A 13,931-nucleotide genomic window follows, 5' to 3' on the forward strand; every position below is an offset into this window, starting at 1 on the left:
AGCACCTTGCAATTGTCCACATTAAATTTCATCTGCCATTTGGATGCCCAATCTTCCAGACTCGCAAGGTCGTCCTGCAATGTATCACAATCCGCTTGTGATTTAACTAATTTTGTCTCATATGCAAATTTGATAACCTCACTTGTCATATTCCTTTCCAGATCATTTATAAATATATTGAAAAGCACGAGTCCAAGTACAGATCCCTGAGGCAATCCACTGTTTACCCTTTTCCACTGAGAAAATTGACCATTTAATCCTACTTTCTGTTTCCTGTCTTTTAACCAATTTGTAATCCACAAAAGGCCATTACCTCCTATTCCATGACTTTTTAGTTTTCTTAGAAGCCTCTCATGAGGGACTTTGTCAAACGCCTTCTGAAAATCCAAATGCACTACATCTACCGGTTCACCTTTATCCACATGTTTATTAACCCTTCAAAAAAATGAAGATTTGTTAGGCAAGACTTCCCTTGGGTAAGTCCATGTTGACTGTGTTCCATTAAACCATGTCTTTCTGTATGCTCTACAATTTTGATCTTTAGAATAGTTTCCACTATTTTTTCTGGCACTGAAGTCAGGCTCACTGGTCTATAGTTTCTCGGATTGCCCCTGGAGCCCTTTTTAAATATTGGGGTTACATTGGCCACCCTCCAGTCTTCAGGTAAAATGGATGATTTTAATGATAGTTTGCCAATTTTAACTAATAGATCTGAAATTTCATTTTTTAGTTCTTTCAGAACTCTAGTATGCATACCATCTGGTCCAGGTGATTTGCTACTCTTTAGTTTGTCAATCTGGCCTACTACATCTTTCAGGTTCACAGTGATTTGGTTCAGTTCATCTGATTCATCACCCTTGAAAACCATCTCTGGAACTGGTATCTCCCCAACATGCTCATTAAGTAAACACAGAAGCAAAGAATTCATTTAGTCTTTCTGCAATGGCCTTATCTTTCCAAAGAGCTCCTTTAACCCCTCTGTCATCTAATGGTCCAACCAACTCCCTCACAGTTATCTTGCTTCGGATATATTTTAAAAAGTTTTTATTATGAGTTTTTGCCTCTACGTCCAACTTCATTTCACATTCTCTCTTCACCTGTCTTATCAATGTTTTACACTTGACAATGATTATGCTTTTTCCTATTTTCCTCAGATGGATCCTTCTTCCAATTTTTGAAGGATTTTTTTTGGCTAAAATAGCCTCTTTCACCTCACCTTTTAACCATGCTGGTAATCGTTTTGCCTTCCTTACACCTTTCTTAATGTGTGGAATACATCTGGACTGCATGTCTAAGATTGTGTTTTTAAACAATGTCCATGTCTGTTGAACACTTTTAACCTTTGCAGCTGCACCTTTCAGTTTTTTCTAACTATTTTCCTGATTTTATCAAAGTTCCCCTTTTGAAAATTTAGCATTAGATCTGTAATTTACTTATTGCCCTCCTTCCAGTTATTAGTTCAAATTTGATCATGTTATGATCACTATTGCCAAGTGGCCCCACCACCATTACCTCTCACATCAAATTCTACATTCAACTACGAATTAAATCTAAAATAGCTCCCTCTCTCGTTGATTGCTGAACCAATTGCTCCATGAAGCAGTCATTTATTACATCCAGGAACTTTGTCTCTAGCATGTCCTGATGTTAACTTTATCCAGTCAATATTGGGGTAATTGAAATCTAGAGGGAACCAGTAAATTGTTTACAAATAAACCAACCTGAAAGAAAGTGTCAGCAAGCCAGATGTTGTGTATCTCAACAGATACCAACCAGTCTTTTAATCATTCACTTTCATCTTAAATTTTATTTTAATGCCAAAAATATTTTTTCTTTATTTTTAAATTTTCATAAAAAGTAATTGTCCCCAGTTTCAAAAATGGAAAATAGACTCTTCAATGTTTTTAGAAGAAAGGGCTTGTTGAGATACACAACGTCTGGCTTGCTGACACTTTCTTTCAGGTTGGTTTATTTGTAAACAATTGACTGGTTCCCTCTATTTTTGTTATTGACATTGTTCGGGCACCATTGTTGACTCTCCTTGTTTTTGGGTAATTGAAATCTCCCATTATTACTGCACTGCCAAATTGGTTAGCTTCCCTGATTTCTCTTAGCCTTTCATCGTCTGTCTGACCATTTTGTCCAGGTGAACAGTAGTATACTCCTATCACTATACTCTTACCCAACACACATGGGATTTCTACCCATATAGATTCTACTGAGCATTTAGTCTCTTGTTTGATCTTTATTACCCCCACCAAGTTGATCCTCCCTATCACTGCAATATAATTTTTACCCTGATATAGAGATAAGGATTACCATTGGAATAAAGTCTGGTTATACCCAGACATCATGCGCACTGCGCAAGAAAGAAGGAAGAAATTTATTTTGATGAGACCAGAAGCTTTAGCAATATGTAATAAGTTTACACTCAGATATCCATGCAAATCCATCCCTTTCCCTCCCATTTTGCACTTATGTATTTGAATCACAACTATTGAATTATTGTTAGGTAATATTATTATTTCCATTAGTGTTACCAGTTACCATTAATTTTCAGTTCTCTGTAAAGCAATGTTTGCTGTTTTTCATGTTTCATGGAAACTGATATGATGTACTCCTACGAATGTCTGTATAGAAAAACCTTTAAATAAAATAAATAAAATATAGCACTCTCCCATTAGTTATCCTCCTTCCACCAGGTCTCTGTGATGCCATTTATGTCAATCTCATCATTTATTGCTATACACTCTCCCATCTTATTTCTTAGACTTCTGGCATTGGCATACAGACATTTCAAAGTGTGTTTTCTAAACCCTTCACCATTCTTCCAGTTTGTTTGTTTTTGTAAGTCCCCTTTCAGTTTTTCACTAGTTCTGGCATGTATACTCTGTTGCATATTTTTAATTAATCTAAAAATAAGCATAATTTTCCCTCAATTTCATTAGCAATGCAATTGCATGGAACCTGCACAGTTGTAAAGGTCATACAATACAAATCCAAAAACTGTTTGTTTTTAGGCAGGTTCCACAGTTCAGAACTCTGTCCATATGCTGGGATCAGTCATTATGAAAATGTTAAAAAAAAAAACTGGTCTAAGTGGAAAGATTTGTCTGTTTGCAGATAAAAAAAAAAAATCTTCAACAGGGTAGATGCCCAGGAAGGTGCAGAAAACATGAGGAGAGATCTCTAGAAGCTTGAGGAACTGTCTAGATGGAGAGTCATGCATTTAAGCTGCAAAAACCCAAAGGAGAGCGGTACAGTCCAGGGGGTGAAATTCTGAGCGTTAAAAAAGAATGAGATCTAGGAGGTGGTTATATCTAATGATCTTAGATTGGCCAAACAGGTGAATAAGGTGATGGCAAAAGCCAGAAAGATGCTAGGGTGCATAGGGATAGGAATAGTCAGCAGAAGAAAGGTAGTAATAATTGGCCTCTTATAAGTCCTTGGTGAGTCTTCATTTGCAATACTCCTTCTGGGAACCACAACTTCAAAAGTAAATAAATCAGTTGGAATTGGTCCAGAGGGTGGCTACTAAAATGATTGGTGGTCTTTGTTGTAAAGCATATGGGGACAGACTTTAAAGATCTAAACGTGTACCGTAGAGGGAAAGAAAGATAGGAGAGATAGACATTTAAATATTTCAGAGGTATCAGTACACAGGAGGCAGAACTCCCTGGAATCAGGGGTTCATGGGATAAGAGTGAAAGAGGGTAAACTAGGAAGTGTGTCATTACAGAAATGGTAGTTGATACATGGCTCAGTCTCCCAGTGGAGGTAGTGGAAACCAGGATAGTTCTGAATTCAAGAATGCATGGGACAAGCACAGATGATCTCTGAGGGAGTGGTAGGGATTGTGCTGAATAATTGGGTGGATAGGCAGACTAGATAGGCCATATGGTCTTTTTCTGATATATTTCTATGTAAACCCACATCTCATTCCAAGCATGTTTTAAAAAAAACAAAACTGTAGGAAATGAAGACTTCAGTTCTTTCCACTTCAAACTGCCTGTCTTGCCCTCATCTTTTTCACTGTTACGAAAATCCATTCACCAGAACAGAGGCTCTATTTACATTTCCCTATACGTACCCGGATCAGTCCAGACAGTGGGTTGAGCCTCCTGTCCAGCAGATGGAGATAGAGAAAAAACTAAAGAGTATCCTATATCAGGACAGTGCTCACCCTGCATCCATTCAGTATTTCTCTATCTCCAGCAGATGCAGATGGCAGACCATTCGGCTCCCCTCTAGTTAGCTAGATTGTTTAGGAAAGTCTACTTTCTTACACAAGGACGTTGATCTCCTGTGCAATCCCGATGGCATATCAATCGTCTGGAAGCCCGAGCTGTCTGTCTGGCACTCAAGACGTTCCTGCCCTTGCTCCGTCACAAAGCCGTGCGGGTCCTCTCTGACAATGCCACCACAATAGCTTACATCAATCGCCACCACAGTAGCTTACATCAATCGCCAGGGTGGCACCAGGAGTCGTCTGGTGGGTCTGGAGGCCAGCAAGCTGCTCTCCTGGGCGGAGAGACACCGGAGTCGTCTGGCAGCTTCCCACATTGCGGGGACGGAGAATGTGCAAGCAGACTTCCTCTGCCAACAACACCTAGATCCCGGAGAGTGGGAGTTGTCCGATGAGGCGATGAATCTTCTGGTGCGCAAGTGGGGAGTTCCTCACCTTGACCTGATGTCTACCCTGAACAACGCAAAGGCTCCCAGATTCTTCAGCCGCAGACAGGAGCACTGCTTGGCAGGGGTGGATGCCCTGGTTCTTCCCTGGCCTCATGATATTCTTCTCTACGTGTTCCCACCTTGGCCTCTGGTGGGAAAGGTACTCAGAAGGATAGAACTCCACAGGGAGCTGGTCATTCTCGTAGCACCGGAATGGCCTTGGAGACCATGGTTCGCGGACCTGGTGAACCTCACAACCGACTGTCCTCTTCGCCTCAGTCGCCTCCCAAAGCTGCTCCGCCAAGGACCAGTATTTTTCGATCAGGCGGATCGTTTTTGTCTAGCGCCCTGGCTTTTGAGCGGCAGCGCCTGAGAAAGAAAGGGTATAAGGAGGAAGTTATCTCCACTCTCTTGCGGGCATGGAAGACCTCTACCTCTCTCGCTTACGTCCGCATATGGAGAGTGTTTGAGAATACATGTGCTGAGTCCGGAGTCCAGGCGCGCAATGCTCCGGTGTCTCAGGTCCTTTCCCTCCTGCAGTCTGGTCTCTCCAAAGGTTTGTCTTTCAATTCTCTGCGGATGCAGGTTTCGGCCCTCTGTTCTCTCCTTGGGTGTATCGATGGTTACGCAGTGGCGACTCACCCGGATGCCATTTGCTTCCTTAAAGGGGCCAAACATTTAAACCCACCTGTTTGGCCTACTTGTCCGTCCTGGAGCCTCAATTTGGTGCTTCAAGCCCTTTGCGAGGCGCCTTTCGAATCTCTCCGGCGGGCCACGCTTCAAGACCTCACTCTTAATTAAGACAGTATTTTTGGTCTCTATTTGCTCGGCCAGGAGAGTGTCCGAGCTCCAAGCCTTGTCTTGTCGGGAGCCTTGTCTTGTCGGGAGCCTTTCTCCGCTTTTCTGACTCAGATGTTTCCCTCAAGATGGTGCCACCCTTTCTTCCAAAGGTCGTGTCATCTTTTCACGTCAGTCAGTTAGTGTAGCTTCCTGCCTTTTCTCCTGAAGGCATTGCATGCACGCCTGACTGGGACCTTAGGCATCCTGATGTAAAGAGAGTCCTACTCCAATACTTACAGGTTACTAACTAATTTCACATCTCTGATCATCTCTTTGTCCTATGGAGCGGCCCAAATAGAGGTAACAAGGCCTCTAAGGCTACCATTGCTCGCCTCCTGAAGGTGGCCATTGCGTCGGCTTATATCTGTTGTGGCCAGTCGGTTCCAGAGGGTTTGAAGACCCATTCTTTACGTGCACAATCTACTTCTTGGGCGGAGAGTCAGTCGGTGTCTCCAGGAAATCTGCAGGGCGGCTACTTGGAAGTCTTTGCATATTTTTGCTCGTCATTATCGCCTCGACGTCCAGGTGCCAGTGTTTGGTTCCTTCGGCAGGCAGGTGCTTCGAGCGGGTTTGTCTTGATCCCACCCTCTTTAGGGAAGCTTTGGTACATCCCATTGTCTGGACTGATCCGGGTACGTACAGGGAAAGGAAAATTTGGTTCTTACCTGCTAAGTTTCATTCCTGTAGTACCATGGATCAGTCCAGACTCCCGCCCGTGCTGTGGTTTCTTTTTGATTCGTCCGCTCGAAGGTTTTTTTCCTTTTTTGTTTGGTTCTTAACAGCATTTTGGATTCAGTTACTTCCTATCAGAACTTCAAGGCACCGGAAGTTTTTCTTAACTGGATATATCTGTAAGAGCGGTTCTTTCACATGTTGATAGTTCACATTACATGTTGGTTGTTACTTGCTTGATCTTCTACTGGTTAACTTTACCTTTTCTTGCTTTGATAACGTTTAAACTGAAGGGATGTAGGGTGAGCACTGTCCTGATATAGGATACCCTTTAGTTTTTTCTCTATCTCCATCTGCTGGACTGGTCCAGACAGTGGGTTGAGCCGAAAATTAGCAGGTAAGAACCAATTTTCCTATTTAACCATGAACTCTCTTAAGCCAATCAGTGGTAGGGCTCCTTGAATACCAAATTAACTGGTTAATGTGTTTAGTGTAATTTTATTTATTTTTTTTTTTTAGCAGCACCAGGCTCTTTGTTTGACTATAACTGCAGATACTCCAGATGGTCTGAAGGTCTGTCTGAGAGCGCTGTTTGACACTGGTGGCTGTGGCCTGTGATTGATTAGATTGATTCTCTGCTGACAGGATGAGATGATTTGCCAAGAGATGCTCACCACCAAGCAATCTGGAGGCTGCACTGCCCTGACTGCCCTCTACCTGCACGGAAAGTTTTATTTGGCTAATGCAGGAGATAGCAGGTGAGCTTCACTTTCTGTCATGGTTGTAAATCAGCATATGCATAGTAGTGTATTTTGCTCTTTGTGGTTTCTGTGCCTGTGTTATAATGGCTATGTCCATCTCAACATTTGTGCTCTAATGGTTGTATCCATCGATTTTCATATTTTTTTGACCGACAGCTTCCTCCTGACCCTTTGGGCTTTTAGCTCAGTTGGAACCAGGATTGTGTTCTGGTGCCATGAGCCTTTATTTATAACTACCTTAGGATGTTTCCACCTATTTTATATCCCTTCCCAATTTATTTTTCGGCCAGTCATTTTAGCAGCTTTACTCAGCCAGGCTTCATGCATCAGGGCTCTTCCAGAACCCAGCAATCATGGATCCTAAATCAAGTCACTAGGTGTTGCTACAGTGTCATGACTATAAGTTCTTCCCTTCCAAAGTCTGTGAAGATTGCCCCTACAGCATCCCTAGCCCTGGCTGATTCAGGGAGCAGAAGACCTATTGAACCTAGGATCCTTTGCATGGCAGTGCATAGCATTGCAATTATTCCAACTCTGTGTGTATCCATCTTGGTCTTATGGTGTAATGGTTGTGTCCATCCTCATCCTTGTGTTGTGATACCTGTATTTATCCCTCTGTCATTGTCTTAGTAATAAGAAGTAGAGCATTTTGAGAGCAGGAATCCTCCTTGAGAAAAACTCTGGTAAAGTCTCTTGTAATTTATAAAACTCCTTGTGCAGGGCCATCATCATTCAGAAACAGAGCATCATGCAGCTGAGCAGTGAATTCACACCGGAAATGGAGAGACAGAGGCTTCAGTACTTGGTAGGTAACTAACCTTCTCAGAGTATACTGCTTGGGAAGGTGTTTCTGAATTAATTTTTATTTATACATTTGACTTTATTAACCTCATCAGCATCAGTTCCCCTACACTGGACTCAAGTGTTAGGAACTAGAGTGTCATGGTTATGAAGGACAGCAGTCCTAACATCATGCAGGGTTAATGAGGGGTCTGTGGTTCCAAGTGCTTGAATCCTCAATGGTTAGAATATAATTGTTTTGAAAGCTGTGGCTAGGAAAAAAAAGATTCCAACTGCCTTAAGCTTATCAGCCATGAAACAAAAGCCCAAAGGTACTGTCAGAATATCCCATGAATGCAGAAAGCTGCTTCTGCTGAGGAACTCTGAAATCAAAGGTATTAAATAGGGGCACATTTGTAAGAAAGTAGAAAGGTCAAATGCCTACTGGGATTCTAGGGTAACAGGAATACAGACTAGATTCTTAGTATTATAGGAGCAGAAGGGAAGGGATGGATATTAGTCCACTTTGGAACTGATATCTGGCTAGAAATGGAGTCTGTATAGTATGGGGGAGAGGTTTAAGTAGCTGGCAAAGACCATAGCATTTTCTGAGGTACTACTTATTCACGATAAGGAAATGGCAAGTTTGTTTTTTTTTTTTTCTATATCAGCAACTTCAATACAAAAAAACCTAGTGTAAAGAAGAGGATTTTAGATGTATTGGAGACAAAGTTTATTCATGGCCAATGCAAGAGCATTGATTCCCTAGGTCAACCTTCAGTCTTGCGAGCCCCACCAGCCCTGACTTTGACCTCCTTCCTCCCAGTTCACCCCACATACAATTAAAAAATTATGAATTTAAAACATTTTAGATGAAAAAGGACATTGAAAGTACAGTTTTCTGAGTTAAAAATTTAACTTACAATATGTATATTCTATTTACATACACTGCTATATTTCAATAAGAAAACTATGATAAAAAGCATAAAAGATGCTTAGACACCATATGGTTTTAGGACTGTTGTAACATGTTGGGTGTGGATTTGGCACTCGGAAAGCCTTGAGTAAACAGAATTACAACTACAATATAGTAAGCCTCCCTTTCCAAAACACTAACTGTCAGCATTCAAACACAACTTAGGAAAAGGCAGCGCTGCAAGTTTTATGCCAGGCCAGGCTCGGATTTAGGCATAAGCAATTTCCCTGTATGTACCCGGATCAGTCCAGACAAGTGGGTTGAGCCTCCTTTCCAGCAGATGGAAACAGAGAAAAACTCGAAGAGTATCCTGTATCAGGACAGTACTCATCCTGCGTCCCTTCAGTATTTCTCTGTCTCCAGCAGATGAAGGTGGCAGAACCTGCGGTCCCCATTTTTTTCATATATTCCTATCTTTGAGGAAGTTTCTTTCCCTCCTCTTTCCTTTCTGGATCAAGCAAGTACTACATTTATTTGAAAATTCCAATTTACCATTTCAGGGGGAAGGTGGCCGTGAGCTGCCTTTCTCCCTCAGTGTTCACTCTTATACGCCTTCCTGAGGCAATTTTAAATCCTAGGGTGGGGGTTTCCCCTTGAATTTTTTTTTCAGCCTAAGATTTCTTTCCTGGTGACCTGCTGCCTGGCTCCAGGGCGATATTGGTGGTCCAATCCCTCCCCCGTTGAGGACCCCTGAGATGGTTAATGCCTCGGGTCCACTTACATAGAGAAGTCACATTCCTCTGTGTTTGCTGCAAATAAAGTAAAAAAAGAAAAATAAGCATGAAGGAAAACCGGACTAGGGGGAAGGAGTGGTTTTGTAAGAAGTTTTACTTTTTCTCCAGCTCTCAACCAGGCGCAGGAGGTTTGTTCTGTCTCCAATGACAATTCCCTCCCATCCCCCACCCCTCTGCTTGCTCCAATGCCTCATTCTCCGTTTTTGCATTGCCTGTGGGGAGCCTGCTTCCCATCTCTCCCGCAATGGGCTATGTTTGGTGTGCTTACCCAGCGGGGAGGGTTCCTCTTCGGCATCGGGGCGGCAGGCGTCCCGATCGCGTTCTAGCAGTCGCTCCTGCAGGCAGGCCCCGTCTCACCACACCGTGGGAACGTCGGCCATTTTGTTCCCCAGAGCCCGTGCCAAATTCGCTGCCTGAGGGAGGAGGGGACTTTGTTTTCTCTTATTCCCTGCCAGATTTGAGCCCCATTGATCTGCCTCTGGTGAGGAGGTCTGGATGGCTGAGCAGTCTAGGGCAAGTACTTGTAAGAAAAAAACATTTTTTTTTTTTTTATTGGAGAAGGGTTTTTTCAGCTCCCCCTCTCTCCTAGCACTCGCTCTTTAGGGATTAGGGGGGTTCTTCCCCTCGACTCTGTCAACCTAGGATCTTTTTTTCCTGGTGGCCCACTGCCTGGCTAGGGGTGATACTGGTGGTCCAGTCCCTCTCCCGCTTGAACCCCCGAGAAGTGCCATGCCTCGGGTCCCTTACTTGCAGAGAGGTCACAAATTCCTCTGCCCCTTGTATACTTCAAAAAAAAAATTTTTTTTAATAAAGGCAAGATATTTTTAAGGCTCACTAAAGAGAAGGATAGCAGCCCACGGGGGAAGGAGCGGTCTGAAGAGGTTTTGCCTCATTCTCCCGCTCGCAGCCAGCTTACTGCAGGAGTCCTCGCTGTTCGCGGCATTGTTTTCACTCCCCCCCCCCCCCCCTCGCTCCCATGTCGCGATCGGCATTCTGTGTAGCCTGCGGAGAGCCTGCCTTGCGGCTCTCCCGCGACAGTATCTGCTTGCTGTGTTTACCCGGCGGGAGGGACCCTCTTCCGCGCCAGGGAAATCAGCATCGTGAATTAGAGCAGGAAAGCGTGCTGGCAGGCCAGCCCCGTCCCTTCAGACTGCAGGAACGGCGGCCATTTTAGATTCAGTCCTTGTGGATGATCCTTTGCAGGAAGAAGGCAGGAATTCAGATTTTCATCATTCCCCTCCGGATTTGAGCCCTGTGGACCTTCCCCTGTCAGTCCGTGACTCTTAGCCCGGAGGTTCCACCACCTCCGGGGCCTGGGAACACTCACCAGCATTTAACCCCCGATTTTGTGCTTTTCTTACATAAGGCCTATGTGGCTAGCTTGCAACAGGATCAAACTCTTCCAGACCCTCCACCAAAGAAGATCTTGAGGTCTTCTGCCACGCAAGCACTCAAAATGCCTGATCCTCAGGGGACAAATCAGGGCACTAATCTGGTTCGGACTGTTCAGGGGGACCTCAACTTTCCGGGTCCGTCTTCTCAGCCTCCGGACGCTGACACAAATGCGGATACAGTGAATCTGAATCCCCGGTCGAGGGGGACGATCCATGGGTCCTACGCCTCTTCCAGCATGAGAAATATCTGAACTGGGGATAGATGTACCTCCAGAGGAAACCACGGTTCCCCTGAGATCCAGCAACGTGGACCCTCCACGTACCTTCCCATGTCACCCCATGCTGTTGCAGCTACTTCTCAGAGAATGGGAGTCACCTGACTCTGGCTTGCAGGTCGGCAGGGCAATTGACAATCTTTATCCACTACTAGACCAATGCCTAGAGCTGCTCAAGGTCCCTAAGGCAGGCTCTTCAGTTTCAGCTGTTACCAAAGGAACTACCATCCCGGTTGTGGGTGCAACCATCTTCAGAACTAGGACATTCCCCAGTCAATTTACCATACAAAAAAAGATATTTCTGGTGACATCTCAATAACAGCAACATAAACACTCTCTCCTACCAGGTGCAATAGCCCTCCTTATGAAAAACAGTAATTTATCACCAATGCATGTTCTATTGAGAAAACACAACAAATAATATTGATACAAATGCCTACATGAGAGTGGTGGATGCCTGGAATGCCCTTCCGGAGGAAGTGGTGAAGTCCAAAACTGTGAAGGACTTCAAAGGGGCGTGGGATAAACACTGTGGATCCATCAAGTTTAGAGGACATGAATAAAGAGGAGGCAGCAAAACACTGCACGGAGCGTCAGTAGCCACAGAGGCATTCACGGAGCGGGATGCCAGTGGTTGGTGTTCCACCTTCATGGAGCGGAAGGATGGAGGGCTGCCATCTCCAAAAAAAAACAGGGGTGGGTAAGAGTATGTAAAATTAACGGTGAGGTCATAGGCTTATAGGTATTGCCAATTATTAGGCTTGTTCAATATTTGTTGATAGTTAATGTGGCTCTCGCGGAAATGGGACTACTACCTGGAGATAATGCCCTTGTTCAGTGTACATGCACAGGGTTGATGAGACTCCATCATGGCTCTGGGCTTCTACGGCAAGAGGTAATGTGGAAGAAAAATTTGTATTCACAGGGAAGCGAGGTGTAGCTGGGCCGATACTTTACTTTCAATGCATGTCCAGTGTAGCTCTCTGCTTCAGCGAGGGAGAGAGTCTGATACGTCTTTTTCAACGCATGGCTCTCTGCTTCAGTGGCAGGGGGAGTGTGGAAGGGAGGATCTGGGTGTGGACGGCAACCAACGGGGTCTGGATCGTATAGTCTGGGTGGACAGGGGCAAGGGTGTGGCCTGCTTGTTGCAGAGGTTGCTACCCCTAATTGAGCTGGATGTTCACTTGGATGCAGATCCGGCGATGCTCTCTTCATTGGTGGTGGGATGGAGGGGAAATAGGGCTGGAGGGTACTGGAAGCCAAGAGTAACAGGTGTCAGAGAGAAAAAGGAAGGAAAAAAAGGACAAAGCGCGTAGCTTGCTGGGCAGACTGGATGGGCCGTTTGGCCTTCTTCTGCCGTCATTTCTATGTTTCTATGTTTCATGCTAGTAAAATACTTCACCTCTGTCACACACATAGAATCAACCTTCACCAAGTACAGAAAAACCACAAATTACAAATACGGAAACAAAAACTGGAATGGAAACCCAAAAAAGCCACTCTGCATTCTGTGCAAAACAAAAATATAGCACCTATCAGACTTCCAGGATCTGAAATAATGCACACAAACTAATGTGCACAAAGTTAAACCTGCATTATGGAACTCAAACAGTAACAACCCTACCTATGAGATGGCAGCACTGCAAAAATTAAACCAGGCCCTAAACACCAATACACCTCCTATTAGGAAAACAGAAGAAGCCAAGCTGCTATAGATTCCTACCAAGAAACTACAAGCTCACAGAACACCGTTAGCTGGGTCACACACGCAGAACACAGACAGACCCTCACTAAATACAGAATAAAGTGACCATAAAGCTGATGTTTTTGTTTTTGCGTTGTTTTACTGCATACAGAGTTTGGCTTCTTGCTATTTCCAGTTCAGTTTTTGCTTCCACATTTCTATTTATACATTCCCCGAGAAATATAAAATAATTCTAAAACTAGAAATAATAAATGTTATCCCAGGACAAGCAGGATGATAGTCCTCACATATGGGTCACATCAGTAATGGAGCCCTATACGGAAAACCTTCTGTCAAAGTTTCTATGAAACTTTTGACTGGCACCCAGAGTGCCTACTGAGCATGCCCAGCATGCCATGATATTCCCTGCCACAGGGGTCTCCCTTTAGTCTTCTTTTTTCCGCGGAGCTGTTAGCCTCGCGGTTAATTTGGAGTCCTGTGATAAATTTCTCCACACTCTAAAACTTTTCAAAAAGTCGGAAAAAACTTTTAGCTGCAAGGGTCTCCCTTTATATACCATCGCGGTAAAGTTTTTTCTTCATTTTGCCGTACCGTACCGATATTTTTCCCGTTCCATGGTCGTCGACGGCTGTCCGGCCTAAAATGGCTTTGGGATTCAAAAAGTGCCCTACGTGCACTAGAAATATGTCCATAACAGACCCACACCAAGAGTGTGTGCGCTGCCTAGGTCAGAACCACGACGTCAAGTCCTGTTCTCAGTGTGCCGGCATGACATCAAAGGGACTTCGACTCCGGATGGAGAAGATGGAGCAGCTTTTCCAAATTCAGCTGTTACCCTCAGCATCATCCTCCACGCAATCGTCTCCGGCCGGATCGATTCGCAAGTAGTGCTGAAGAAACGAGTCCCAGGTGAGTCGGGAGATGCCTTTATTCCCTCCCCCTCTCCATCGTCAAAAGCATCAACGTCGGGCAGTGAAAAGTCCAAAGACAAAGAAAAACATCGACATCGCCATCGAAGGCCACACGCATCGGCCACCGAGCCGATGCCCGCAGTACCATCGATGGAAGCGGCATCATCGGCTAAGAAACCTCGGTTGGATGTGCAGGCTCCGGGGCCTTC

At 44.4% G+C, this 13,931-nt stretch overlaps 1 protein-coding gene across 3 annotated transcripts in view; it reads left to right on the forward strand.

Annotated features, from left to right (window-relative positions):
* PPM1M (protein phosphatase, Mg2+/Mn2+ dependent 1M) overlaps window positions 1-13,931 on the forward strand; it is a 110,433-nt gene that overhangs the window by 40,179 nt on the left and 56,323 nt on the right. For all 3 annotated transcript variants that reach the window (XM_029599484.1, XM_029599483.1, XM_029599485.1), the window contains 2 exons: window positions 6,832-6,944; window positions 7,668-7,752. In XM_029599484.1, the coding sequence (XP_029455344.1) occupies window positions 6,832-6,944; window positions 7,668-7,752 (198 nt within the window). The remainder of the gene's footprint in view (window positions 1-6,831; window positions 6,945-7,667; window positions 7,753-13,931) is intronic.

This window comes from Rhinatrema bivittatum, chromosome 4 (genome assembly GCF_901001135.1).
Source record: "Rhinatrema bivittatum chromosome 4, aRhiBiv1.1, whole genome shotgun sequence".
In the NCBI taxonomy this organism is placed as follows: domain Eukaryota; kingdom Metazoa; phylum Chordata; class Amphibia; order Gymnophiona; family Rhinatrematidae; genus Rhinatrema; species Rhinatrema bivittatum.